The sequence below is a fragment of the Lutjanus erythropterus genome, chromosome 7, assembly GCF_056507025.1.
Source record: "Lutjanus erythropterus isolate fLutEry1 chromosome 7, fLutEry1.hap2, whole genome shotgun sequence".
NCBI lineage: Eukaryota > Metazoa > Chordata > Actinopteri > Lutjaniformes > Lutjanidae > Lutjanus > Lutjanus erythropterus.
Window position 1 is genome coordinate 40,799,992 of NC_139323.1, and position 27,091 is coordinate 40,827,082.

General features: G+C 41.6%; 1 protein-coding gene across 1 annotated transcript in view; it reads left to right on the forward strand.

Moving 5' to 3' along the window:
- dennd1b (DENN/MADD domain containing 1B) overlaps positions 1–27,091 on the forward strand; it is a 156,380-nt gene that overhangs the window by 36,443 nt on the left and 92,846 nt on the right. Inside the window, exons 4-5 of the mRNA XM_084723793.1 lie at positions 24,117–24,166; positions 26,695–26,814. Coding sequence (XP_084579919.1) covers positions 24,117–24,166; positions 26,695–26,814 — 170 coding nt within the window. The remainder of the gene's footprint in view (positions 1–24,116; positions 24,167–26,694; positions 26,815–27,091) is intronic.

Genomic DNA, 27,091 nt, shown 5'->3' on the forward strand with positions numbered 1-27,091 from the left:
AGCCAACAGTCTCCACCGAGGGGCTCAGAGCTCAGAGCAAGGCCTCCTTTTGTTTAGGCCGTTATTGTTGCTCAGCGTAATGACATTTGTAGGCCGTAGGATCGGGGTGGAGGGGTTAGTCTACCCCAGGGGAGAGGAGAGGGGGAGACAGAAAGAGAGAGGGAGAGGGATGGAGGGAGGGGGGGGAGAGGCAAAGACATGTAGACAGACAGGAGTGTGGATTATGGAAATATGAATTGATTTTTTTTCTGTGCTGTGGTAGAATAGAAAGCTCAAAGGAGAACAGACTGCAGGCTGGCTGGCACGCCGGGGTGGTGCTGGGGAAATGTGAAGTGAGAGGCGCTTGCTCCCTCTTTCCCTTTCTCTCTCTCCTCTCTTTTTCTTTTTCCCCTCCTGCTCCCCCTATTTCTCCCTCAGCCCCTGAGACTCTTGATGCCCTGGTCATCCGCAGATGCCACTTGGATAGAGAGTGAGAGATGGAGAGATGGAAGAGAAAGAGGGAGGGCAAGAGAGAGGTGGCTAAAGCATATATTTGAATCGCAAGAAGGGCTTTTTTTTGCAAATGAAGCAGACAGATGGAAATCTGTCCGTTTCCTCTCAGATCTCATCCCAAAGTTGTGGAAAAAACACAGCAGACAGAGCACACACACACACACACACATACATGCTGTCACACACACATACACACGCTGTCACACACACACATAAAATGGTTCTGCCAGTTAATTCTAGCTAACCACAGTGTGGTGTATAGAAGGCCTGCTCCTCTGTAGAGAACAGAGGATAATATGATAAACACTCAGCAAGTTCCACAAACAGACGACCATTTGAAATCTTAGAGAGACCGTGAGCAACTCCACAGTATTTAAAAATGTGAAGTTTCTCACACAGATACACCCTTCTGCAAATTGCACAACTTCCTTGGCCAAAACTCTGCAGACAAAAACATATTTTTTTAAGGTTGCAAGCTATCATTTTATTACTTCCACCAGGCAGGATATGTTTTTGGCAACATTTGTTGCTTTGTCTGTCAGCAGAATTATGGAAAAACCTACTGGTCTGACTGTCATTAAAGTTGGCGTAAAGATGTAGCATGGACCAGGGAAGAACCCATTAAATTTTAGAGTGGATCTGAATCACGGGGCAGATACACAAATTATTTTTTACTTTTGTTGACATTGTGAGGTGGGGAAATTCAGCCTTGGTGGAGGTCTGCGCTCTCCATGTGCCCTTCTGGTTTATTATGCATTTTGATCATCTTTGATTTTCTAATATGTATCTCTCTCTCTGTTTATTCATTTAGTTAGCTTTGGGCTGTAACAATGTCATTTCACAAAAGAGATAAGAATAGAAACACCTGAGTCTGGGAAGCTCAGTGTGCTCGTACCTGCCAAGATACGTGTTAGAAAAAAACTGATTTGTTTGTTTTAATAACGCCGAAGCAGAAATCCATATTTACTGGGAGTGCTCATGCTGGAGGGAGGGTGTGGATTACTGGTTTTTGGTATTGTCCGTAAACTGAGCTTTTTTGAGAGAAAGTGGAGCATTTAATGTCAAGGATAGTGGATTTAACACAGATGTTTTGGTTCTGTCCCTACAGTACATTTTGAGAATATCCCTAAAAGTTTGTGTGAATTTGACGTCTATTTTCCTGAAGATCCTTATGGCTGCAAGTACAAAACTTTGGATCTTTAATATGAAAATAATCAGAATAAAAGCCTGTTTACGATCAAACTGCCTCATGTCACTCACCTTATTTGGAAGAGTCTGATCAGATCCAGCCTGATCCGAATGAATCTTCAATCTGATTTAGAGGGATGGTGTTAACTTTTTCATAAACTGATCAAAAGCAATAACATGTAAACAATAATCTGACCTTTTCTCTCTGATTGGAAAAATAATCTTTCCTCACGTTTACTCCACGTAAGAGTAAGTGACGTTTCTCAGAGGGACAGAAACATGGCAGTAGCAAAACAGAACTTTTCTGTTGGGAACGTTTAAAGATTTGAAGATGCTAATATTATTCCCAGGTTATGATGTGGGGTTTGTTTACTTGCAGTTCTTCATCTTCTGATATATTTTCCCATTTGATTAACACTTTGTGGCATGTAACCAAAGCTGAACACTTTATTTAGTGTCCATGCAAACAGTTTAATCGGATTTTATTATCAGAATTATTTCAGTCAAATTGAATAAACTGCCTGTGTAAACAGAGACTGCCATCCATCTGTACTGTGTAGAAATGGATGAAATGGATGTTTTTTCTGCTCTGATTACACCTCATTCTTACCTTACACTCCAGCTGTACACCTGACCTTCTATTTATACTTCATCTACTAGTAACTCTTCTCCTCACCTCTGTGTCTCTCTGCTCTGCTTTCTTGCACATTCCTTCCTTACAGTTTAGACTTTACTTGCATTTCATAAATGTACATGCGCTCACATGCATACACACAGAGAGAGATAACTCTGTTTGCTTTCTTGGCATATCAGTGTTATGAGTCATTCTGGTTCAACCTCTTGGTGCTCCTGGTAATCTTTCCCCTATTTTTCACTCTCTGTCTCCAGTCCTGTCTTTTACTTTCTCCACCTTCGTTGCTCAGTATCCCTCCATCCTTTCTGTCTGTCTCTTTGTGTCTCCGGCTCCCTGCCGCTTCATCAGCCTTCTAGTTTCCAAACACCTCATGTCATATTTCCCTTCAAAAGACGATGTTGCAGGAAATTGCAAATTACAAATAAGCCACATTTCTTCCCGACAGCCTGGTTACAGCGTAATATCCAGAGAGAAATAAAGGAAATATTGAATTATGAATAGATTTTACTGCACAACCTTCTCTTAGCTGTGAACTAAAGTTCATGTTAACTCTCTATGGCCATTCCACACGTTTTAATAGGGAACCTTTGATCTTCCTGCTGCATACTGCATGGAGTTGACCATATAACATGCTGCTTTTCATTTATGCCAAGGCTACAGTAGGTGTGATTTGATCCTAAAAGGAAATATCTATGCTTTGATATGAACATATACATCGCTATGTGTAATCAGTTTGTGATATTTATTGCATGCCAGGACTTGGCGTTGTGAAAAATGTTGTAATGTACTTTCCTCTTCGACATGAGTAATTTTCTTGCGACTTCCTACATTTTCCTTGTAGGCCTTTTTTTTATGAGCTTGTTGCGTGTGGAACATGTAGGTGGCGAAGAGAGCCATCGCTGTAGCACCGACAGAGTTTCCCCAGTTGAGAAGAACTGAGTCACACACCTTATTTAAAACATATCATGTGCTACATTGCATTTCAGACTAATTAACTTAGGTGGAATAACAGTGGTATCTTTTCTTCTTCCATTGAAGGAGATTTCTTTGTGTGATTGTTACAATTTACTGCAAAACAAGGAGCTCAGATGTTTAACTGTGGTTTAGTTAGCCTGACGCCATCACCTGATGTTTGCAGCTGGTGTTTAAAATTGTGAAAGTATTCCCTTTTATCAGTCTGAACTGTAGCAGAGCGGTCAGTGTCACCTCATCTGCTTTTAGCAAATTAAACACGAATAAGGAATTTTCAGCAGAAGTGTTATCATCCTACATGTAGTTCTGTTTTTAACAGTTTTAAACAATTTCTGGGCTGATTTTTTGTGTATTTTATAAATATGTTACTCAGATGTTCTGCTCTTATGTGTTGATTCCACTGGGCGTGGCTGCATCAACAGTGGCGTAGCCGTCAGTGATTTAAAAAAAAAAAAAAAAAAAGCTCGGATTGTGACCCTAAAATCGAAAGTCAAAATGAATGGTGGATTTGAAGAAAAGTTACACCCCTACTGCCTCGTCTACTTTTGATGGAAGCTGCGTCAAGCAAGTCAGATACAAGAAAGGCATAGAGCAGCTTCTCCGTTTTCAAAATAAAACCCCCTATGCAAACTTCTGATCATAAAAAAAGACAAAAAAGGAAACTATTTAACCATGTGGCCTACTTATCCATGGTAAAAGCACAAGAAGCATGGAAAAATGACCAAACCAAGTTAACAAAACCACGTCAAAGACGCAACTTTATAGATCTGTGCCCTGTGGAATCAAAACACTAGTGCTTATTTAGTCTAAACCACTGTCAACTTTTTTGAGATGCCATGAGTTCAGGCTGAAGTTGACTTATTTTCTGTTCACGTAGTCCAGTACATCCATCTCTGCTCAAAAGCTCAGCGTGTCATCAGCCAGACAGGGAGAGAGGGAGGGACAGACAAAAAGAGAGAAGAAGAGAGGCGAAGGGTCTCTCGAGGCTTCAACCTCGGCAACTCTGAGTGTTGCTCTGACACCATGCTCCATCAGGACAGGCTGCCTGACATGCTGTGATTGGTGGTGGCCACAGCTCTGGATCGCCCCGAGTGGGGGAGGCAGGAAGGGGGCCCTGTGGAAGAGAGGTCGATTGGGTGGGTGAGGCAGCAGTGGTCTGAGGGACCGAGGTAACGGAGAGGCGCCGGTGGACATGATTGGTGGCTTCAGCCTTGAGGGAGCTGAGTGTTGACCCTGAGGAGAGGAGGAGATAGTGGGTGAGAGTGGTGTTGGAGGAATCAAAGTGGGCGTGCAGAGGTTTGGTAGCAGGGAGCCAGACATGCTAACGTATAAACAATGATATGAGACCATCCATAGCACCCAAAGGTGAGAGCGATATAGAAAACCAACAGTCATTGTAAGAAAAGGAGGTGAAGAATGGGAAGTAGATGAGTTTAAAAGGAGATTTCTGGCAAAATAGGGTAACAGGGAAAGTTGGAAGGAGGTGAAGAAGTCATGAGATTTGAGGGATAGGAAGGTAGAGAGATGAAGGCAAGGTGAGAGGCGTGTGGAATGACAAGTGAGAAAGAAACTGAGAAAAGATGGAGGGCAATGAAAAGCAGAGAGACTGAGGTAGTTTGGTTGTGTGAAAGTTTTAGGAATGCAATGCTGTGTTTGCAGCTATCCAAAAATGTAAGTTTTTTTTAAAATGTAAAGTATACATTCTGTGGCCTCGGGGTCTACAAATCAGATATTAAATTTTATCCTTGCTTCAGTGATAAAGTTGATTTCCCCCCCACCCCCACCAGCGAAGTTGTTAGGCCCAGCGGCAAGTATCTTTTAACGGGGGGCTGGCAGCCAAATGCTTCTTTTGACAAGAGCACCAGACTGAGAGCAGAATTAAGGCAGGGCCCTATAGTTTCTGTGATAACACAAGTCAGGTGTGAATCAGTGATTTGAGATTTAAAAAAAAACACACATTTCACAGGGCTTTACGTAAAGTAAGTACTAAAAGCTGACTGGAGATTTGAAAATTTTCAAAAATACATCCCCTGAAAATATTTAGTTTAACTGACAATTAAGGAGAAGGCCTAAAAATGCCACCATTAAGTGATACAGTGAGCGATATCTTCAGTGACAAAGTAATGCAGCACATGGTAAAGTTTGTGTGGGCCGGGCTGAGCGCGGATGACGGATGAATGACGTGATGCTGAAGAGAAAAGTACAGCACCTCTGTCAGACCCCAGTCTTTTCACGAGGACAAAGCCAGCGTCTCCACCCATCCTGCAGAAAGATAAAAGTGGTGATGTTTTGTGGAGAGCTGTTGAGAACGAGCGTATTTTGTCAGCTCTTTTGGTGCAGCTACAGCCAGTTGTGTGAAGCTGTAACAGCACGGCACAACGTGTGGGAAACTGAGAGATTAAAAAAGAAAAGATGGAAATTCATACCTTTCTTGTGTTTGTGTGTGTGGAAAGGTATAGGCCTGTGTGTGTGTGTGTGTGTGCATGAATTTGTGTACATGAATGTGTGTGATGTCTCAGGGTGTCACCCGGTCTCGTCTTTCCCCTTCACTGCACCCTGACAGCAGTGTCAAACAAGGCCTCATATGATCTGTGTATGTCTTTGAGAATGTGTGTGTGTATGTGTCTGGGTTGATAGTGTTTTTATTCTTCCTCCTAACCCTTTTCACCTCAGATCCTCCGGGTGTTCCAGGGTCTTGCCTAATGGACAGTCTCGCCCCGCTAAGCTGGCCTTTGGCTCGGGCACTGAGCTGGACGCCTAACTAGGCCCCTTTGTTGCTCATGGGTCCTGATTACGCTGACCTCTGGGCTGGCTTCCTGGGAGAAGCAGGGTGGTGGAGAGGGAAGAAGAGAGCAGGGGAAGTGTTTTTACGCCCCGCTGCTCACATCTCTCCAGCATCACCCAGTGACTGGTGAAAAGAAAGCGGTGGTGTGTTTTGGCAGAGGAGTAAAGAGCTGCTGGGCTGCTTGTGTTTCCCAAGCTGCAGGTGGACAGCAGTGGCATCAGCTGCACATGTATCCGTTCTATGAGTCTTACGTGCTGGCTGCACTTTGGCTGTGCTGCCAGTCCACCCCCAGGACAGACTGTTTCAGAAACGAAGCACAGTAAATGGATGGTGATTGTGTATTAAACTGGCTCCTACCTGGTTAACAGCTCATTAGAGAGCTTAACAAAAGCAAACCTTTCACTGGGCTCATTTCACACCATCCAGTAGACAACAATAGTATATGTCAAGTTTTACTGGTGTTAGTCCAGTGCAATCAAATTGGGATGACAATAATGGACAATATGTCAACATGACACTACACTTAGTGTTGCATTCAAAACCAACCAAACCAAGACCAAGTCATGATCAAGTCATGACCCAGATCAGAATGTACTGTGTCAGGGACTCACTCCAAAGTTAAAAAGCCTCATTAAGAAATAACCATTGAACCCCCCTTCTTCTTTTTTCAATACCAGTCTACTGAGTAGTACAGTGACAAAGCAACACATTCCTGTGGGATGGCAGTTTACTCTGACAGTCTTAATAATTATGTATTATTGTACTTTAGTGAAGCATATTTTTATAAGCAAAGTGTAACTCTTTTAAGGAAAAGTGTTTGTGGAGTGCAAATGAAGGAGAGCAAGCAGCAGACTGCCAGTGCTGCTCATAGCGGAGCAGAAACTTAAACTTAGCAGTAAGTTGTCTGTCTGACAGTAAATGTACAGTTCAGGTAACAGTGTGTCAGTAAATAAATGTGCAGCTTCTCAAGAACAAGAACAGTCTCATCTGTTTATCACCAACTGCTTGAAAAGTGACGAGGGTGAGCTCTGAAGTAAGCTGAGCAGGAATGATTAATGCTAATGCTAATGCTAACACTAGTGTAGTGCCTTCTCCTCCTAGTACCTCCTAACGTCTGCTCTGATAGGATCGTTTCGTCTTCAGAAGCTTTAAAGTCCATCCTTGAACGGTAGTGTCTTTTTTTGGCGACATGGTAATAAATCCAGCACTGAATGTCTTCTGTGATAATTTATCCATTTTTACATCTGACAAACAATTGTTGTTAGCATGTTGTTAACTGCCGCTGACAATCCCAAGATGCCTGTCTGTCGACCAATCAGAGGCTGTGTTCCTGACTTGTGTGTGACAGCGCAAATTTATACATGTATTCAGAGATCAGTGTGCTGATCTCAACTTGAGATTGACTTTTCAAAATAAAATTTGCTGTGATGATGGTCATGAGCTTCGTGTTGGGCGTGACATGGCTGTGGTACAGCAGTAAGGTGGTTATTGTCACATTGTTTTTCTGTTTATTATAATTTTAAGTAAATATCTTTGGGTTTTGCAGTAGAAGATTAAACATGACAATCAACTTCAGCCTTTGTTGTCAGAAAACCGCTAATAAATAATACAATTTGTACAGGGGCAAGTAAAAATTGACTTTGAGCTAGTAGATTTTGGGCAAGTGATGAAAAACATTAATGTTACTGTAAACCCTGTCACTGCTGGAGTGTCTGTTTTTGCACACATGGCTTCAGTAAGGGAACAGAGACTTTAGAATAGGGAACAGGGAAATTGCTGGTCATGTGGTTAAACGTGGTTCCACATTATTTTGTTTCATAATGAAATCTTGAGTTCTACACTCATTTGTCAGAGCTCATTGTTGATTTAATATATGCAAAAATGAAATGCACAGTATAATATATCTTTTTAAATCCTTCCAGACTCTCAGTATTACGGCTGCACTCACAGATAAGATAGCATTTACACTTGGAAACAGGTTGTCCCTGTCAACCAGGAAACTCATATTTACGGTATCTGATGCCAGACTTACCCAAACCACATGCTGCTGTTGCCAACAGAGCTATCACACATATAACGATGTGGCTTAATTGGCGAGCATTTTTCCTTGACTACACTCGCGATACATGGCACAACCAGCAGCCACCAGCCACAGACAGAGATGGAAGCAACGGCACAACAAACAGGGTGTTGTGTAAAGGATGGAGAAGAGGGAGGAAGAGGAGGAGGGTGCAGCGATGACCTGACCCCCTCTGCTAGACTCCATGTACATCTGTCAATGAGACGTCCACAGCCAAATGTTTAGGAGCCAGTGTTGCACTGCTGCTCCCCTGCTGAGCTTCAATGTATACATTCTTTGTGTGTGTCTGTGTGTGTGTGAGTGAGTGTGTGACGCCATGTGTTAGAGGCAGGCCCACATCAGGGTTCATACAGTCGAGCTAAGCCCAGTGGGAGCTGAAAGCTTAAAGAAGGAAATCCCCCCCCGGCTGCTTGGTGCGCGCACGCACACACACACACACACACACACACACGAAAACACACACGTGCGCTCTCTCCCTCTATCCCTCTCCCTCTCCTCCTGGCACGTCATTAATGAAGCCCATGCTTGTATGTTTGGGGCATATGCAGCTCTCTTGGCCCAACACTACAAGTGTGTGAGTGTGTGTGTGTGTGTGTGTGTGTTAGGGAGTGAGACATCTCCCCCTATCACATGATAATATATTCAGTGGAAGATCTCTGCAGAGGCATAATACTGCCGCTCTCCCCTGTCTGAGCCCATCTGTGATACGTAGAAAGGACATCAGCAGGACAGGTTATTAGCACTAGAATAATGCACACTGTTATTGTTGACGCCACATACTTATTCTCCGAGCAATATGCCCCCTCACCCCATAACATAAATACATCCATTGTGGAAAAAGAATTAAATAAATGAGTGCAATACAATGGATGGCATGTGTACTACCGCGGTGGAATGTATTGGAGGTGACTCATTAACAGCTGATGGACGCAGAATCAGTTTGGGTCTGGACGGTGGGGGGTTAAGGGGATGTTATTTGTTAAAACAAACGATTGAATTCATTCTACATATGCATTATAGCCTAAAGAGAAAACAAAGACTCCAAGCAGCATTTTACCTACGCTTATTAAACTTGAGCAAGGACAACTCTGAGGGTAAATGCAGTGGCTTCTGGGATGCTAATTTTCCAGAGAGGTTTACATCGAGGAGGGTTGTGGAAGAACATGCTGCTGCAGCACAGAAGAGAGACAGACTAAGGCCTTAATTTAGACATCTGTGATTAGTGATCCGGTGACTCCGATTTTGATTCAGATTCTGCTTATCGATTTTGGTTCTTAACGATTCTCGATTCTGATTCTTTGAGGGGTCGAAACAGGTCACATGCTTATTTCACTTTCATAGACAGGCGAAGTCACGGTCCTCTCAGTGGACCAGCCTGGGACCTGACTTTGGAAAAAACAGTTAAAGCTGACAGACGAAACTAATTTTTTTTTTTTATCCTGTTTGAATTATACCATGAATTACACATATGATCTTTTAAAATATTCAAAAGATAAATTTACAAGTCAAGAAAGTATTTCTCATATAACTGTCTGAAGTGTCAGACTGTGAAGATAATTAGAAAGACCACACACCCAGAAGTCACATAAGTGACGTCATGACTTTCTCCCTCTTAAAGCTAACGTTAGCCGCTGAAGCTAAGATACCCATGTTTTTTTTCATACTGGGATGTAGTCACACTCATTTTTTCACTTCCTGACTTTTAAAAGGACCAGGAGTCACTTATGAAACACTTCAGGTAAGATACAGGTGAGACACCAGAAGGGGTGGGACTTTGCCTCTCTAATGGTCACTTTCATGCAAAAAAAACCAAAAACATTAAATAAAAAGTCCCTGTTCATGCAGTGTTACTACAGTTCATCCTGCATTTTTCACTGCACTCTTTTGTAGTTTCTTGAATATTTTGGGGTTTACTGAGGCTACTTCACTGTATTAATAGGGAATATCCTGTCCTTTTAATGCATTTTGTAGCATAGCATTTGCTAAATTCAGGTGACTTTTAAGTTAATTGAGAATAATTCTAGACTCATGATTTAAGAAGACCAATGCATCAGGAGATGGGAAGACATGCATGCTTTCAACTCACCTGTCTATAGGTGCAGCCTGGCTGATATAATGTGGGTATTTACAGTAATCTTACACGCTTTACTTTGAGTAAATATGAGTGGAATTTGTTTGGGAACCAATAAGCTGTAACAAAAGTTCAATTTCTTAATGATTCCTTTGTAATAATCATTTTGGAATCGGTTCTAATTTGAACTTGTTTCTCAGTGCCTAACCCTCTCTGTGATCTCCTTAAGGGACTCGAAGTGCAGATTTGAAAATGACAGATATTTTCAGCAAACAGGATTTCTTCTTTCTATAGGACACACATTCATATATGAATATAAGTGCACATATACCTGTCAGGTGTTGGAAAGTGCTTGAAGAGGCCAGAAGATCAATCTGCCACCTTCAATACCTCCTGGAGAAGAGCTCTGGTAACACGGGCCGTTGTTAACCAAAATAACCTCCCTTAACACAGACACTCTGCAGCAGAGGGGTCACTGGGAACAGAAACTTGTGGAGGGGATTTAAAAAAAAAACAGAAAGACAAAACTCCCTCTTCTCCCCATTTCCCTCCCCTATCAGCCTGGGCAGAGTGAGCAAAAATGTGAAAATGTAACGCCCCCGTGTCAATTTGAAAGTGCACCTCATCGGCTCATGTGCCCCTCCACCTCTCTCCATCGCCCCCCTCCTCTGCACCTTCCCCCTCTCAAGCAGCTCTGTTGCTTTGGTCCGGCTTTGAAGGCCGTTCTTATTACTGGCACAGAGCGCAGGTCAGAATGGCAAGCCGGCAGCATACTATTAAAGCCTAATGAAAGAAATCTCTGCAGGGTCTGCGGTCTGCAGCGGCCAGAGGAGGCTGTGCCTCTGCCCATTGTTCTTCTGCTCCTCTCCTCACTATTCTGTAGGTTTTTTTTTTTATTCCTACAGAATAGTGTCTCTATCTCCATGTCTAAATCTGGCTTCTGTCTCTGCTGTCTCCCCTGTCACTGTCTTTGTCTTTCTCTGTCATTTTATGAATTTTTCTTTGTCTTATTCTCTTTCTTAAGTTTCACTTTACCTGCATCGGCTGCAGATTATTGTTTCTACTTCTATAAATTTGTTGTGCTGCCTCAACAAAAAAATAGGTATGTACTCATAGAGAGAGTAAGACAAGACTTAAAGGGAGAGATCAGATTATTTAATGTGAGGTTGTATGAAGTACTTATTGATAGTCAGTGTATTACCTACGGGAGAAAGTAGTTCCAGCATGGAAGCTAAGTACTGAACTGCTGTGGACAGGATCAGCAACAGATGGTATCTTAAAATTTGTGTATGCTATATTTAGAATATAATCACTGCTTCACTTTGCAGACAGCCTTTTTTGGTGGGAACAGCTAAATAGCTAAATACTGCTCTCTCCAAACCAACCAAACTTATTTGGTGAAATCCGTAATCATTAGGAAAATGGGATTTTTCACTCAAACAAATTAACAGATTGAGGCAGAGGCAGTTTTCTGCAGCAACTCCCATATTATTCCAGGTAAAATTGCTGATTTCACCTATGGAGTTTGGAGAGAGCGGCATTTGGCTAATGTGATGGCGGTTTCCTATCAGAAAAGGTTGTCTGACAGCAAAGTGAAGCAGTGAAAATATTCAAAACATAGAGCACACTTAAACCAATAATGATTGTTATCTTATCTTTTGCTGTTGACATTGTCCGCAGCAGTTCATTGCATAGCTTCAATGTCCAAACTATCCCTTTAAGCCTTGTCTTACCTATTTGAGCCCATAGCTAATCTTTTTTTTTAGACCTTGAAGCCAAACCTTTAGAATAAATAAATGTTTGCTTTCTTTTTCAACATATTGTCCCGATCGACTGTCTTATAATCATGCTGATATTAATTGAAGAAAATGAATTTACCACATTAATGCTCATCAAAGAGTTGTCTTCATTTGTGCCCCCTCATCAGGAAGGCTGGAGGTCAGGGCCACCTACAGAGGTCAGATCCAGGAGGGTGTCCTGCTCAGGACACAGATATGTCCTGACATTGGGGATTAAATCTTGTTTCCCACAATATCCGGTGTCTGTGAACCGCAGCAGCTCTGCTTGGCACTCAGGTTGCAAATTTCTAGCAAAAGTTAGATATGGTAGGAATATTAACATGTAGCATTGTCATTTCTGACATATATTTGCTTTGTCCAAGTGGGGTTTTCGTTAGTATGCATGCCTTTCTGTGGTGAAGCAGTTCCTAACTTAAATACAACTCGTGCAACACTTTCCAGTAACCACCCAGACCTGCATTTATTTCTTGGGCTTAGAAAACACTGATGATGTTCAGGAAAATGTAGTGGGCTTGTTAACATTATTGGAATAAGTTGCTCACATAGACGTTGAATTATATGCTTTAGTCTGTAATATGACAGTAGATAAATCTCTTGCGGCTTTTCCATATTATTGGTTAAATCTTATTGATTTCACAACAAGAAATATCATTTAGCCCCTTGTTTTGTTTGCCTGAGAGGAACAGAAACTGCTCATCATGACATAACCAATGCTACATTTCACAGTGCTAATGTTTCTTAAATGTTTTCAAAAGCTCTATTAAGTCATCGAACATTTACATTTACCCAGTTTATCTCTTCTCTCTCACCGTCTTGCTTTTCTGTCTTAATATCTTTGCGTCTGTGTTTCTCTCAGTAATTTCCTCTCTGTCTTTCTTGTTCATTAGTATCGCATCACACCCAGCAACCTTTCGGTATCTGGTGCAGTTTGGAGATCACTGAGGAAGCAGGAAGTTATTCAGGAAGTTTGCTGTTTACAGAATATTAGATCACAGACTAACTCACTCCCTTTTTCAAGTAAAATTGCTGATAATAATCAGCTCATCAGTTATGTGTTGCCAAAAATGTACAAGTCATTTATTTGTGTTTTTATCGGTTTTAAACCGAGTTTTAATCCACCCGTCTACCCAATCAAGGTTTCATACCATCATACATTTTTATTCTGCATTATTTATTTTTCCCCCTCTCTGTCTAAAACCAAGGCTCAGCTGTCCTTGTGCCTTTACACATTGCAAATGAATGCATATCCATGCAAATTCTTAAAAAAGAAAGGCTGAGAATTTGAATATTTTGCTTAAAGCTGCACCCAGGTCGACCCTGCCATTCGGCATTTGAAAGCAGTGTGTCTGTTTGAATACTGAGGATCTCTCTTTGTCATGTTCGCCAGAGGGGCTGGGTGAGCGAACCAGCACCGGCAGGATGGGCAGAGATCGGCTGGGTAGCTGCACACAGACAGACTAATTGGGAAAAGGGGGGCAAGAGGGGGGACGAGGGGTGTTGGTAAGGGTGAGGAAAAGGTGGGGTGTGCAGGAAGGGGGGAATCCAAGATGACGACAGGGGGTTTAGGAGGGAGGTGAAAGAGGACGGAGAGTGGGGGGATGGAGGGAACGCGAGAGAGGAAAAAGGAAGAGAGGAGGTGATGAAGAGGGCACGAGAGCGAGCGGGAGGAAGAGGTGAAGGAAGGGTGAGTGGAGACACTGTGGTTTCCAGTGCTGATGTGTTAGTAGCCCTGCTGACGATGTCATTATACTGTTGAAGCGCTGGCTGGATAACCAGGGTCCCCGCCTGCTGCTGCAAACCACTGTAGCCTTAAAACTCCATTATACTGCATGTTTGACACGTATGGAAAAGAAAACTGTGCACAAACTGAGTTGTTAAACATATTCAAAGAGGAACTACTCTCTCTCAACTTTACCTCGAAGTCTTAAAGCATATTTTTCCAACAGAGCAGGCATCAGATGGGGAACGATCTCATATACATGTATACTTTGAGCAGAAATATATTAATTATTATGTTTTAACTTATTAATGTATTTATGAAGTCAACCGCCCAGTGCACAGTGAAAGAATTGCAATATGTAGTTGCCATTATATTGGATCATGATAATGAGGAAACAGCTGGAAACAGTGTGTTATGTGAAGTTCAACTACTGTGTGGTGCCTAAAAATAAGCAGTTTCCTCTCAAAAATCTTTTTATTGAGGTTTTCAAAAAACATTCCCAGGGTTTGGAGGATATAAAAATAAGGAGTTTGGAAAAAAAAAAGCTTAACTCAAGCTTCATGCTCTACCTTTCTCTGGTGCTTTTAAGCACATCCCATGGCCTTCCTCAGTGGAGTTTGCTCAGTTGTTGTAATTTAGGGATTTTCAACAGCTGATGCAAATATTTAGAGAGCAGGGCACATGGTTATCTTTATCAGTAACATGTTGGTTTAGACAGAATTCCTATTTTAACAAAGTAGAAAATGTATTGGGTTATGCTGTATGATGTTTCAGATTTCAGACTTTATGTCAATGGCATGGTTCTATAAATTATAACATATATTCATTAGGGGTGTCACAATTTCCATATTATTTCAGAAATCAATCAAAATGGGCTTTCAGTTTCAATATCGAAAAACCAAAAGCAGAATAAGCAATTTTTTTTTCCTCGCCAACTACCATTTACTTGTGGCTTCTTGCGTTTGTCACTTCAAAGACGACACAGTGCAGCTCGCCGGCCGTTATATCTCACTTGATACCTTATACATTTATTTGGAGCAGAATTTGAAAATGTAAATGACAGTGACAATGATCTCTTTATCTCTGCAAACCAAGACTCAGTAGTCTACCAGTGGGAAAGCTGGAATAAAAAATCATATCAAAACGTGATCTTAAAATTGAAAGTAAAATCAAATCATGGATTTGTAGAATAGTGGCACACCTAATATTTAACGCTAGCTGGTAACCATTTTAGATCATATTTGCTGTTAACATTTTGGAAAGATGATGAATGAGGAAATTTAGGCACAAGTTTACAGCGGGACGCATGAATGTTAGAGTACAGGGCTCAAAACCAACTTTTTGCAGAAACTCACAAATGAGAGCGCTAACATTGTTCTGCAGCGTCCACACAGACACGGCTGCCTGCAGAAAGTTACTGTTTACTGGCCTCATGAGCACAGACTTAGGCCGGTCTAGATTATCGCACAGTGCCACATAATCAACCAGGTCAAGCAGCCGACCAATTAATCAGTCTATCATTATTTAATAGGACTCAAAATTTTTCATAATGTATAATTATTTTGACCATGCGATGTCGTTCTTGTCAACTTTTTGCAGCGTCTGCGAGTTATCTGGCAGTCACATACTTATAACACAACAGAATCTTTATTTGACCTAAGAAGTTTTGTACTTTTAAAAGGTTTTGCCCTGTTTGCAGTCATAAACTTCCTGACAGTTGTTGTAGTTATATTAGGTTTTTTTTTCCATGAAGGAGCAGCAGTTGTTCAGCAGATTTGTGCGTATAGGTCACCAGTTTGAATCATGTACAAATGTGTCATTCTCTGGCCTTATGCTTATGAAATTATACACAGACAGTGAGTTAAGACTATTTACATGGCTGGAGAGGGGTTGTTACCATGTAGAAAGACCAAAATAATTCAGAGTGGGTCTTGATTGCCCGGTGCTTTGATGACTTGTAGCTGCCCACGATTGATACGCTGCTCCAGAGCTGAACATAGTTCACAGTTGAATCATCAATAGAGATGTGCAGATGTGCAGCGTACCATGCTGTTTAAAATGCTTGAATGTGTTTTACTACCTTCCCAGCTTTAATTAATTTCTGCTCATTTCCATCTGGTATAAAAACTCATCTTGCAAAAACTTGAGTAAGGTATTCCATCACAGTGAACATCTTGTCTGCATTATTTTGAGTTATGTTATTTTTGTGTGGTAATGCAGCACAGGCTTTTTAAATCAGTCTGCGCTTACAATTGCATTACCAGGAAATAATAAATTAACTCTGACAAAAAAAATAAAAGCAGGCACAATGTGCACTGTGATGGATTATACAGTAAAGAACACGTTCAGAAATCTAAAACAGTGCGTTGTGCTTTGAAAACAGCTGACAGTAATGTAAAGTACATGTGAATTGTAGTAATGGGCTAACACATGCAAAAACACTGATGCAGTCCTTTTTATATAGTCTGCTTCTAATATGGGTATACCAGTGGTGCATTTACAAATTTGCCTGCCACCAGCCTCCATCCCTCCTAAAACTACACCCTGTATAGAGGGCTCTGGGGGCCAGGCTGCACTGAACTGGGTTGAGTTACACCGGGTAGCTAGCTAGATTGATCTGGCTGCAGTAGCCAGGGGAATATAAAGCAGGGCAGGGGCTTAAAGTCTGAGTCCCCCCAGGGAGGAGTCCTCGCTGCATGGGGAGAGGGGCATGAACTGAGCTGCTTCTCTCTGCCTCCCTTTCTTCCTCCCTCCCTCGCTCCTTCTGCTGCTGTGTCCGTCCATCGAGTATCTTCTCCATCTCTCCCTCCTTATGACATTCACTCTTGTCAGTTTCTCTGTCTGTCTCTGTCTTTCTCTCCTTTCTCGTTTTTTTGCTTTTTTTTGCCTCATTCTTTCCCTCCTTGCATCCATTTGCAAGCATATGGTAAAATGAATATTGCTCATGAAGTTCACACCCAAAATGAAACACCACGGCTGATGCTGAGTTTAGCATTTAATCCGTTAATAAAGGACACTTTTTTCTAACTGGTTAACATCACTCTGTCCACTTGCTGTGATCTTAAAGGGACAGTTCACTCCAACATCAAAATGCATATTTTTCCTCTTACCTGTAGTGCTGCTTATCCATCTTGATAGTTTTGATGTGAGCGGCAGAGTTTTGCAGATATCGGCTGTAGAGACGTCTGCCTTCTCTCGAATATAATAGAACTAGATGGCACTCGACATGTGGTGCGCAAAGTGCCAAATAAATACATATGGACAACTTAACAACGATGTCTCTTTCCAGAAATCGTGAGCGGGTTACTAAAGATAATCCACAGGCCTTGCTGTGAGAAGTTTCATGCAGGAGTTATTTTCTTTCTACAAAAGCAGTTTCAGTAGATTCTAGTGTAGAAAGTACTGTAGGGTTGTCACAATACCAGAAGTTTAAACTTCTGTTCAATATTCGTATAAAAAAAAAAATGCTTTCAATACCATGGCAAAAAGAAAAAATAAAATCAGAAGCATACAAAACAGGGTCATTTTAATTTTTTCCCTCTTTTTTGTAAATGAACGACCTGCACACAGTTCTGCTACAGAAAAGGTCGGTGTGCACTGGCTGGTTTTACTGTGCTGCAAGCCAAACTTCAGGCAGAACAATAAATGCTGAAGTCATGATTGACCATGTCGATCTTTATTTAATAGCTTTGGTACTTTTGATACTATTAAATATTAGTATTGTATGTTTTTTAAATGTGTGATTGAAAAGTATTAATACTTAGATACTTAGTAGAAACATTATAATGAGAAAGATTATCTTGAGTAAGCAGGTTATGGTTTATGCAAAGACAAAATAGTGTTTGCATTTTTCAGATGTATTTTTTGGTGCTTTTAGCACTACAAACTGAATGCTATTTAATCCCATTATTCTGGAGAGAGGACAGGTCAATATCTCCAAAACTCTGCTGCTCACACCAAAACTATCTTGGTGTATAAATAGTTCTACGGGTAAGAGGAATAATATGTATTTTTAATTTTGGAGTGAACTGTCCCTTTAAAGTAGGTTTTCCCCTTTTTAGTGATGGTGCATGGCCAAGAGGGGAGGTGCATGCATATACAGTATGTGTCAGAGACAGTGAAGTGTAGCCCACAGAGCACGATCTGTCACGTGTCAAATCCCCCCAGTACCGGCTGTACAGTGTGCCTCAACCAAATATAACTTAACCCGACACGATTACTTCTAAAAGAATCAGGGTAGAGCAGGAATAAAAGTGAAGTTTAGGCCTATTTTTTTAAGAGTTTAAAAAAAAAAAAAAGCAAGATTGTCGCCCTGTGCTGCAAAGTTTGTTGCTCCTCCCTGCTGTACCGTGCTATTCTGCAGGGGTACGGTGCAAAGCTGCACGGTGCTGCTGTGTGCTGTTGTACTGTTGTGGTGCAGTGATAGCAGGATCGTCCGCTGGGGGAACCCACAGTATTCTGTCTCGCTGAGTGATACCCCTGTCTCCACTCACGATAAACAGCACACACACACACACACACACACACACACACACACGCTCCTCTGTCTGCCAAGCCCAGCCTAGCAGCAGATTCCTCCCCACCCCTCCGCCCCCCTCTCCCTCGCAAAGCTGCAAATATATTAGCTGCCTCTTTTTCTTTTGTCTTGGGAAAATGGCAAGCAGGGGGAGTGTGTGTATGTGTGTGTGTGGTGGGGGGCTTACTGTACTAAGAAACTGTGGAAGAACACCCCCCTTTGTGCCATTCCTGTTTAGATATCCCCATGGTATAAGAGCCCAGTCATGGAGGGAGGGAGGTGGAAAGAGAGCTACAGATGTGAAGAGGAGTTATCAGTGATACAGGTATGATGTAGGAAACAGAAAACAGACTGACAGATGAGGAACGGAAAGATTATGAGTTGCACGTCTCATACAAGCAGTCTGTTTGGTTCGAACTGAAAGCAGTGCTGGAACAGGAATGCTGTTAAGTTCAGGATAAAGGGTCGATTCATCCAAATTACCAAAAAGCATATTTTCTCTCTTACCTCTAGTGACTTGTAGCCATGCAGATGCAGTCTTGGTGTTATCTGTTCTGAGATGTATGTACTTTTTTTTATGGTTTTATATATTTGCTCACATCTCTTTGTATATGGAACTACTTTTGTACTCTGTAGATTATCTAGAGTAATGGAGACACTGATTCCAAAAAATCATGTGGTGAATAAAATGCCATTTCCTCAATTTTATGACCACTACAAGTTATTTATATTGTTAGACTAGACTGTATGGAGATGGAGACAGAAATCTCAGAGAGAGGTATCTCAAAACCTTGTCAGTATTTGCTCATGGCAGCGCTTTATCTTTCAGTCAGGTTATACTTTTGGGTGTTTTTTCCTCTTCAGCAGTTTCCCCCCTCAAAGTTTGTATTGATTTTCTGTTTGCTCACAACATTATAGAAGCTTTTGTGATTAGATGACCAGTCTCCATCCCATCATCAGAAAAGAAGAGCAGTTGTCGTATTGATGCATGTATATTAGAGGTAAACCAATTTTGTCTGTTCATCTGTTAGTCTACTGACAGATAGTTCATCTGCAACTATTTTGACACACATTTAATTGACATTTCTCAAGCAAACATTTACTGGTTCTAGTTTTCCAAATCTAAACATGTATTGCTTTTTTCTGTAGTCTATCATTATAAAGGGAATATCTTTAGGTTTTGGACTCTTAACAATTTTCAGGCGTCACTTTGGAGTCTTAGCGTATTCTTATGATGATATTCTTACACTGTTTTTATTATATTTTTAGCTAAAAATCAAATTGATTATAGGCTATATCAGGCCAATAGTTTATTACCCTGAAAATGTGACATTTATATTATTATGTATTATTCCAAAAATATGACAATACCTGATATGGAGAGCAACTTGGCTTCACCGATTCAGTAGTTGGCGGTCTGCACCTTTTAAAGTTGGTTTGTGATCTGCCGGTAAGCACAGAGAAAGAGATAAGGCTGCAGATAAAACTATTATCTGCAAGTAATTATCAGTTATTGGTGTTGGTTGAGAAAAATCCATGCATACATCCTCATACAGTATACTGCTATAAACTGGTAGATTAAGATGAGGGTCGATCTTGTTTGATTTCAGAGCCATTTTGTCGCTTTCATGGAAAAAGAGAAGAGATTAGTAATGTCTATAGACTGTGTGGCGTTTATATACCTGAGGTACGCAGACTGATATATATATATATATATTGTTGTGAGGATGTGTGTATATATATAGAACATGTCTGCTGTTTCCATGTCACATTATAGACACACACAAACACATCACTTCCCACTGGTCCTGCATGAGATTAGAGTCTCCACAGCCCAGAGACTGTCACTCAAACACAGACAACTGATGTGGGCGGGGCTGTGACAACTCTCAAATCTGGCAAGTCAAATGTTTTTATTTGCAGGGAAAGCGAGTGCTTGCGTGCGCATGTGTGTGTTTGCGTGCGTGCATGTGTGTGTCTGTTTGGGTTTGTGTGCCATATGTAGTGCGCCAGGGAGGGCTCTCTGGAACATATTGGTGTGCGTACATAGTGGTTAATAATAGTAGCAAACGCATACAGCGATGGCAGCTCTGATGTGTGTGACAGTTTTACAGCCGCACACGCCAAGACAGTCACACACGTGTACACACACACACACACACACACACACACACACACACACACACTCCCACAGCAGAGATGGAGACCTCCTCTGCCACCGAGCCCTCCGTCTTTGTTGAGTTCTCAATTTTATCACAGATCCTGATAAGTAAAAACAACCTCTTCCCACCTACCCCGCCTCACGCCCCACGCCCCTCCCGTATGCTCCATATGTGGGCACATGCACACACAAACATATAGCCGAGTCAAACTCAGCCACCCGCCCACACACACACTCACACACACACACACACACAAACACAAACACATACAAATGTACATGCTTAACCACCCTCTCACATTGAACGCACAGAGTCCTTGAAGCAGGCAGGCACTCACATACATCATACACTCAAATACACACACACACACACACACACACACACACACACACATCCTCATCCCCCCTTCTGTCACAGCTCATTGTTGCTGTTGCTTGCTTGTCTGTGGCGATGGTTGTGTTGTGCTGGGGTGGCAGCTTCAAGTTTTGATAAGGAGGGGCGGGGGCGGGGGGGAATCAGTGACTGCTCCCCGCGGCGAGGTCTTAGCAACAGTCGGCAGCGGCAGCAGCAGCAGAAGACACCCAACCTGTCGTCCGGATCAGTCTCTGGGGGAGGCAGACAGAGGGATCTGTGCTTTACATGGACCCTAAATAACCAGAAAAACAGTCCAATCAGAATGAAAGTACCTCATGTAAACACCTCAACAACAAGAGACCAGGCCTGGAATTTTATCATTTTAGGGATTTGGTGTTGTCAATTTGAAATTTCGAAGGCCAAATACCAGGGAAGCAAGGTTATCAAATAAAGCAATGATTTTAAATCCATGGAAACATTGGATTTAACTTGAGGGTTCAGGATGGTTTTATTAGAAATGGATGAATGAAATAGATTTTATTTGATGTAGGCCTCCATAAATAAAAAAATGTTAATTTCACAAAATAATTTATAATTACCAATATTTATTCAAACTCCTGAGTCAGTAGTTCATACACGCTTAGCCTTGGACGAATCAGAGTCACTGGACTCGTTTGAAGACAGGAAGTCTGTGGGACTAACACTACATTTCTTACAAACATCAGGCTGTAATACTTGTTGGGCTCATAACACTTCTTAGGCCACTTGGTCGACTAAGTCAGCATAGCTGGGGCGAGCAGTGAGGGCGGGGCATAAGGGCCACTGTGTCTTTAGGGCAGATAATCTTTTGATGGGTATAAGGTCAAACTGAGGGGGCACGACGACCGTGGCCTTCATGGCCTCCAGGAAATAGCTGCCCTGGTAAAGACTGATTCAATCCGGCCTGATCGGAATGAATTTTCAATCTGATTGAAAGCGCCGGTGTGCAAAATAATCTAATCAAATGGAAAATGATATGTAAACACTTAATCTGATTGTTTCTCTCTGGTTGCATTAAATATATTCTGTCTGTGACTGTCAGCCCCACATGTGTGGAGGACTGGGTATTGAACTTCAGTACATTTACTGACCAGAGTGTTTCAATGCTATCGAGCTGTCATTCAGTTTCAGTACCTCAGGAGTAAATCACATCAATGTCAGCGAGCAAATAAGCATGCAGCTCTTACCAAGATCTAATAATGCTGGCAACTGGCTTTCTGATGTTATACAGTTTAGAGGCATGCAGTAAAAACACTATGTTGCATCCAGAGATGGAGATCTTTGTGTTTTTTGTTTCTTTCACCACCAGGATTTTATACAGCTTCTTCCTTTAAAGATGCTACATATGACATGTAGCCTGAAGTTTGCAGTCGAGCAGCAGCATCGCAGACCAAAACAAACGCACGCTTTGTTTTTTTTTTCAAGTCTGAACACACCCTTCTCACACTTAAAATGATTTTAGAAACATATTTTAGTGACTATTTAGTCGGAAAACAAGAAAGATTATCACCAGGCGGCCACCGTTTTGGCTCTCGTTTCTAGAAGGGAACCCCAGACTCGTGAAAGACTTTGCAAGTGAAATCCAAACTCTGATCTTTTCCTAACCTATCTTAAACAAAGTGTTGTCACTTTATGAAACATGATTAGTTTGTACGATGTGCACAATGAACAATCAATGTGTCTTTATAGACCTGGACATTGCCAAAAGATCTCACATTAATTTGATGAAGTGCTGTTGATCAGGAATGGCTGGATATTCTGTTATTGCATCACCTATTTTTTTTTTACCTAAAATGTTTTCATAAACATATTTCAGTTTACCGTTTGGCTGTAGTATGATAAAGTTTCTCACCAGGCCGCCATGTTGAAAGCAAACAGACTGTGAGGAACATGAACATGAACACACGGCTAAACAGAGAAGACTGAATAACAACACTACCACAAGGACTGTGACGTCATTCTCAGCTCATGAAGGTGTCACTTCACTTTATGTTTGCATTGCAAGTAGCTGTTTGCCGACATCTAATGAGGCTGAATGTTGCATTTAGCTCCTTTAAAATCTGAAAAAATAAAACTAATCACTAGGAATGTTATTGCAGTTTATCATTAAACTGATTATAGATTAATCCCTGCATCCTTGCAAACAGTTAAGTTTCTAATCAGAATGTTTTTTAAGAGGATTGTGGAAATGTTGTCCATGTAAACATAGCTACACAGCTCGGAGGTCTCCTATCGGAAAGAAGAGACAGACCTTGGGCTCAGTGGCCGAGCTTGGCAGACAAACCAAGAGAACGAAAGAGAGGCCAGAGCGGAGCAGACAGCCACCCAGTCCCCGGGATTAGTCTGTGAGGTTGGCAGAGCCTGGCCAGGACTGAGAGAGAGAGGTAACTGAAAGACAGACGGCAGAAAAGGGACCTGGTGCCTGGTGCCTGGTGCCTGGCGCCGACTCTGGGCCAGGTTAGCAGCCAGAGAGAGACGAGGGGGAGACAGACAGACAGACAGACAGACAGACAGACAGACAGACAAACAGACAGACAGAGCGGGGACCCGGGACTCGGTGGCTGTGTGGCTGGTCTGGAGTGGCTCACCCATATGGTGCTCCGCTCTGTTCCTGCTCCCTGTCTAAATCCATATGCTGCTGGTGGAAAGGTGCCCCCCCCCCCCCCCACCCTCCCCTCCCACCTCTCTTCAAGAGCATGCAGACCCTCGCCCTCCTCCCCACACTCCCCTCAACCCACAAGGGAGGTGTTGGGAGGTAAAGCCCTGAAGGCTTGTACCCCCCTCCTACCTCTTAACCCCTCAGAGCTGCTTAGCCCATTGTCACTACAATCTGCCACCATAGCCTTGGTGTTGTGTGTCCCCCTCTCCTTCGTTCTCCCTCTTTCTTTCTCTCTCTTCCTTCTTCATCTTTTTCATCTCCCTTTGGCACCCGATAATCGATGAACTTATTAACTGCTAATTATTCAAGCTGTGGATCGAGGATCCCTCCCTATCCTTGGAAAAAAAAGGGAACCTTTCCACTCTGTTCTGCCAAATGAAGTGGTTTATATTGCCCATTCATTTGGATTAAGAGCATTTAGGCTGCAGTGTTTGGGATGTGAAGACTTTGTCAGATTGCTATCAGCAGCGTTTAACATTAATCCTCATTTTGTTCAGCCAGTTGATAGCACCCACTTAGAGGAAGCCCATGAGATTTTTATTGTATTGAAATGAAATACACGGCTCTTATTTGTTTTCCCTGTGATGTGTGTTTTTCTAAAAAAAGGCGTGTGTGTGTGTCTCTCTCTCTGTTCTGGTTTCTCAGGAGGTCCTTCAGACGATACCAAAGTTCTGCTTTCCCTTTGACGTGGAAAGGTACGATTCCTCTCTGCTTCCCTGTTTTTTAGCACTGCAGCTCACTTTCACCTCCGTCACATGCGTGCGTGCGTGCGCACACACACACACACACACACACACACACACACACACACACACACACACACACACACACACACAGCCCTCCTCCCAGCTACATACACACATGCATTTGAAAAAGGAAATGAAAATGATGTGTACCTCACACTCTTGTGTTACGCTGAAATTACTATCATTCCTATGTTACAGTCACATGATGCTTTATTAAGTGTCATGGTGTAATGAGGTCATCGGTGACGTGCTCGCTTGACGTCACGTGCACAGTAGCATGTTTATAGCATGTGTGCTGCAACTAACGATAATTTTCACTTATTTTGTCAATTATTTTCTTGATTCATCCATTAGATGTTTGGTCTATAAATGTGGATCGGTGCCCTCAAATGTCTTACTTTGTCCAGAACACAAAAATATTCAGTTTACTGTCTTAAAGCGGTAAATAACCAGAAAACTTTTGACGTTGGGATCTTCGGTGATTAACTGATGATTAATCGACTGTTAAATCACTCACTTATTTTGATGATCGATTAATTGTTTTGAGGATTTTTTTTTTTTTAAAGAGAAAAAGTGTCAAAAATGAGATCAGAGAAATCCGAGAATTTCTTAAAAAATTACTCAAACTGATTAATTTTCTATCAAAATAGTTGGAGGTTAGTTTAATCATCGATTCATAATCCATTAATTGTTGTGGCTGTAGTGTGAATGAGTCCTGAGTCTGAGGAAGTCTGTCCTCGACTACATCATTCAGATCCCAGATCAGGCTGGCAGCTCAGAGAAATCCATTCTCTTAAGTATTGTTATTCTTTTTGTTTCAATTCTTGAATTGATATTTTGATTGCTGAATCAAATTTTCTATATATAAATAAATCATGTTAAGGCCGTTAGCTCAGTGGTAACACAGTGGAAATGGTCATTACGTGCTAACCAGGATGAAAGTAAAGATTATTTTTGTTATCGATTAATCTGCTGATTATTCTCTTGATTAATCGATTAGTTGTAAAGCCCAAGATGACGTCCTCGGATGTCTTGACCAAAGATATTCAGTTTACTTTCAGAGAGGACTAAAAGAAACCAGAAAATATTCATATTTAAGAAGCTGGAATCACAGAATTTTGACTTTTTTCCCCTCAAATCAATTAATCAATTTTCAAAATAGTTGTCAATTATTTTAACAACTGATTCATAATTGATTAATCGTTTTCATTGCAGCTCTAGTGTGTAAAGGGTCCAGAGTCAAAGGAAGTGCGTCCTCTTCTGTATAATATTGGTCCAATCAGGCCGGCAACTCAAAATATCAGTTCTTCTAAGTATCTGATTCTTATTGTTTCAATTCCTGAATTTACATTTTAATTGCTGTATCGATTTTTATACATATAAAATAATAAATAGTGCTTAATGCTTTAGCTTATCGGTAACACAGTGGGAATTACCTTAATGTAGTAACGAAAATTAGCATTGCAATCATGGTAATATCATCTTAACAAACAGATCGACTCTGCTTCACATGCTAAACATAAACACACACACAAACACTGTATGCACACGGCGCCCTCCTCCCACCTCCTGAACCACATGCATTTGAAAAAGGAAATGAGATGATGTGATTTTTGTTTGTTATGGTGAAATTACTGCCATTCCCAGGTTACAGTCAGAGGATGATTTATTAAGTATCGAAGTGTAATGATGCAGTAATGACTGCACATAACCTCTCTGGTCTTAAACCCGAACAAACCTGACATTGTGCTGTTTACATCCTGTTCTGACTGTACCTGCAAAGAACACGGCTGTTTGAAAAATATCCCCCAAAAATGTAAATGCTGCGATGGTGAGGCCACGCCGATAATTACGATGATAATGAAAACAACAACTTCCATTAAGGATGATGCTGATGAGGTCACCAGTGACCTACCCACTCGATGTGTCGTGCACAGTAGCATGTTTATGAGTCTATGTGTGTCCTAAGGAAGTGTGTCCTCTTCTACATAATATAGGTCCGATCAGGCCGGCAGCTCTCTGAAAAGTAGCGGCCTCTTATTTTCAGCCTGGAAAATGACATGTTCAAATTCCCATTGTAAAGACAGAGCGAGAGAGAGAGAGGGGAGAGAGGATGGAGGGGGGAGGAGGGGGGGCCGCACAGTCTTTTACTGAAGCTGAGCTGCTGCCATCTAGTGGTGCAGGGATGTACAGAGCTTCTGTGAAATTTACCTTGGGGTTAGAAAAGCTTTTTATAGTTTTTCAAGCAGCGGAAATATGTGACATCAGATTTGGACCTTGACTAGAGATTTAGCTCATGGTGAGATTTTATCTGTTTCTGATCCAGCTAGACCAAGTTCTGTTTTGTTTTTTTGTGTTTTAAAGTTACAAGATTTCTCAGATTTACTGCACCCCATTGTATTCAGCTGATTGTTAATTCATTATGTGTTTTTGGCCTTTTGTGAGCGTGTGTGTGTCTCCCTCATGTTTGCACTCAGGGTTTCCCACAATCAGGTGGGGCAGAACTTCACCTTTGTGCTGACGGACATTGACAGCAAACAGAGGTTTGGTTTCTGTCGACTCACTCAAGGCTGCCGGGTCTGCATATGTCTGCTCAGGTAACACACACACATACACACACACACACACACACACACACACACACACACACACACACACACACACACACACACAGCTCAGAGATCTGCTTTTTGTTAAATTATTAGTCTAAATGTTTCTTTTGTATTCTTCATTTAAAATCGTGTTGTCCTAATGAACTGAATCTTGCTGCAGCCTTTAACACTGGCTATCATCCACTCTGTGATTTTTAGAATAATAAACATATCCAGCTTCCATAAATTAAACTAATGTCAAAAGAGAAACTAAAAGTTATGC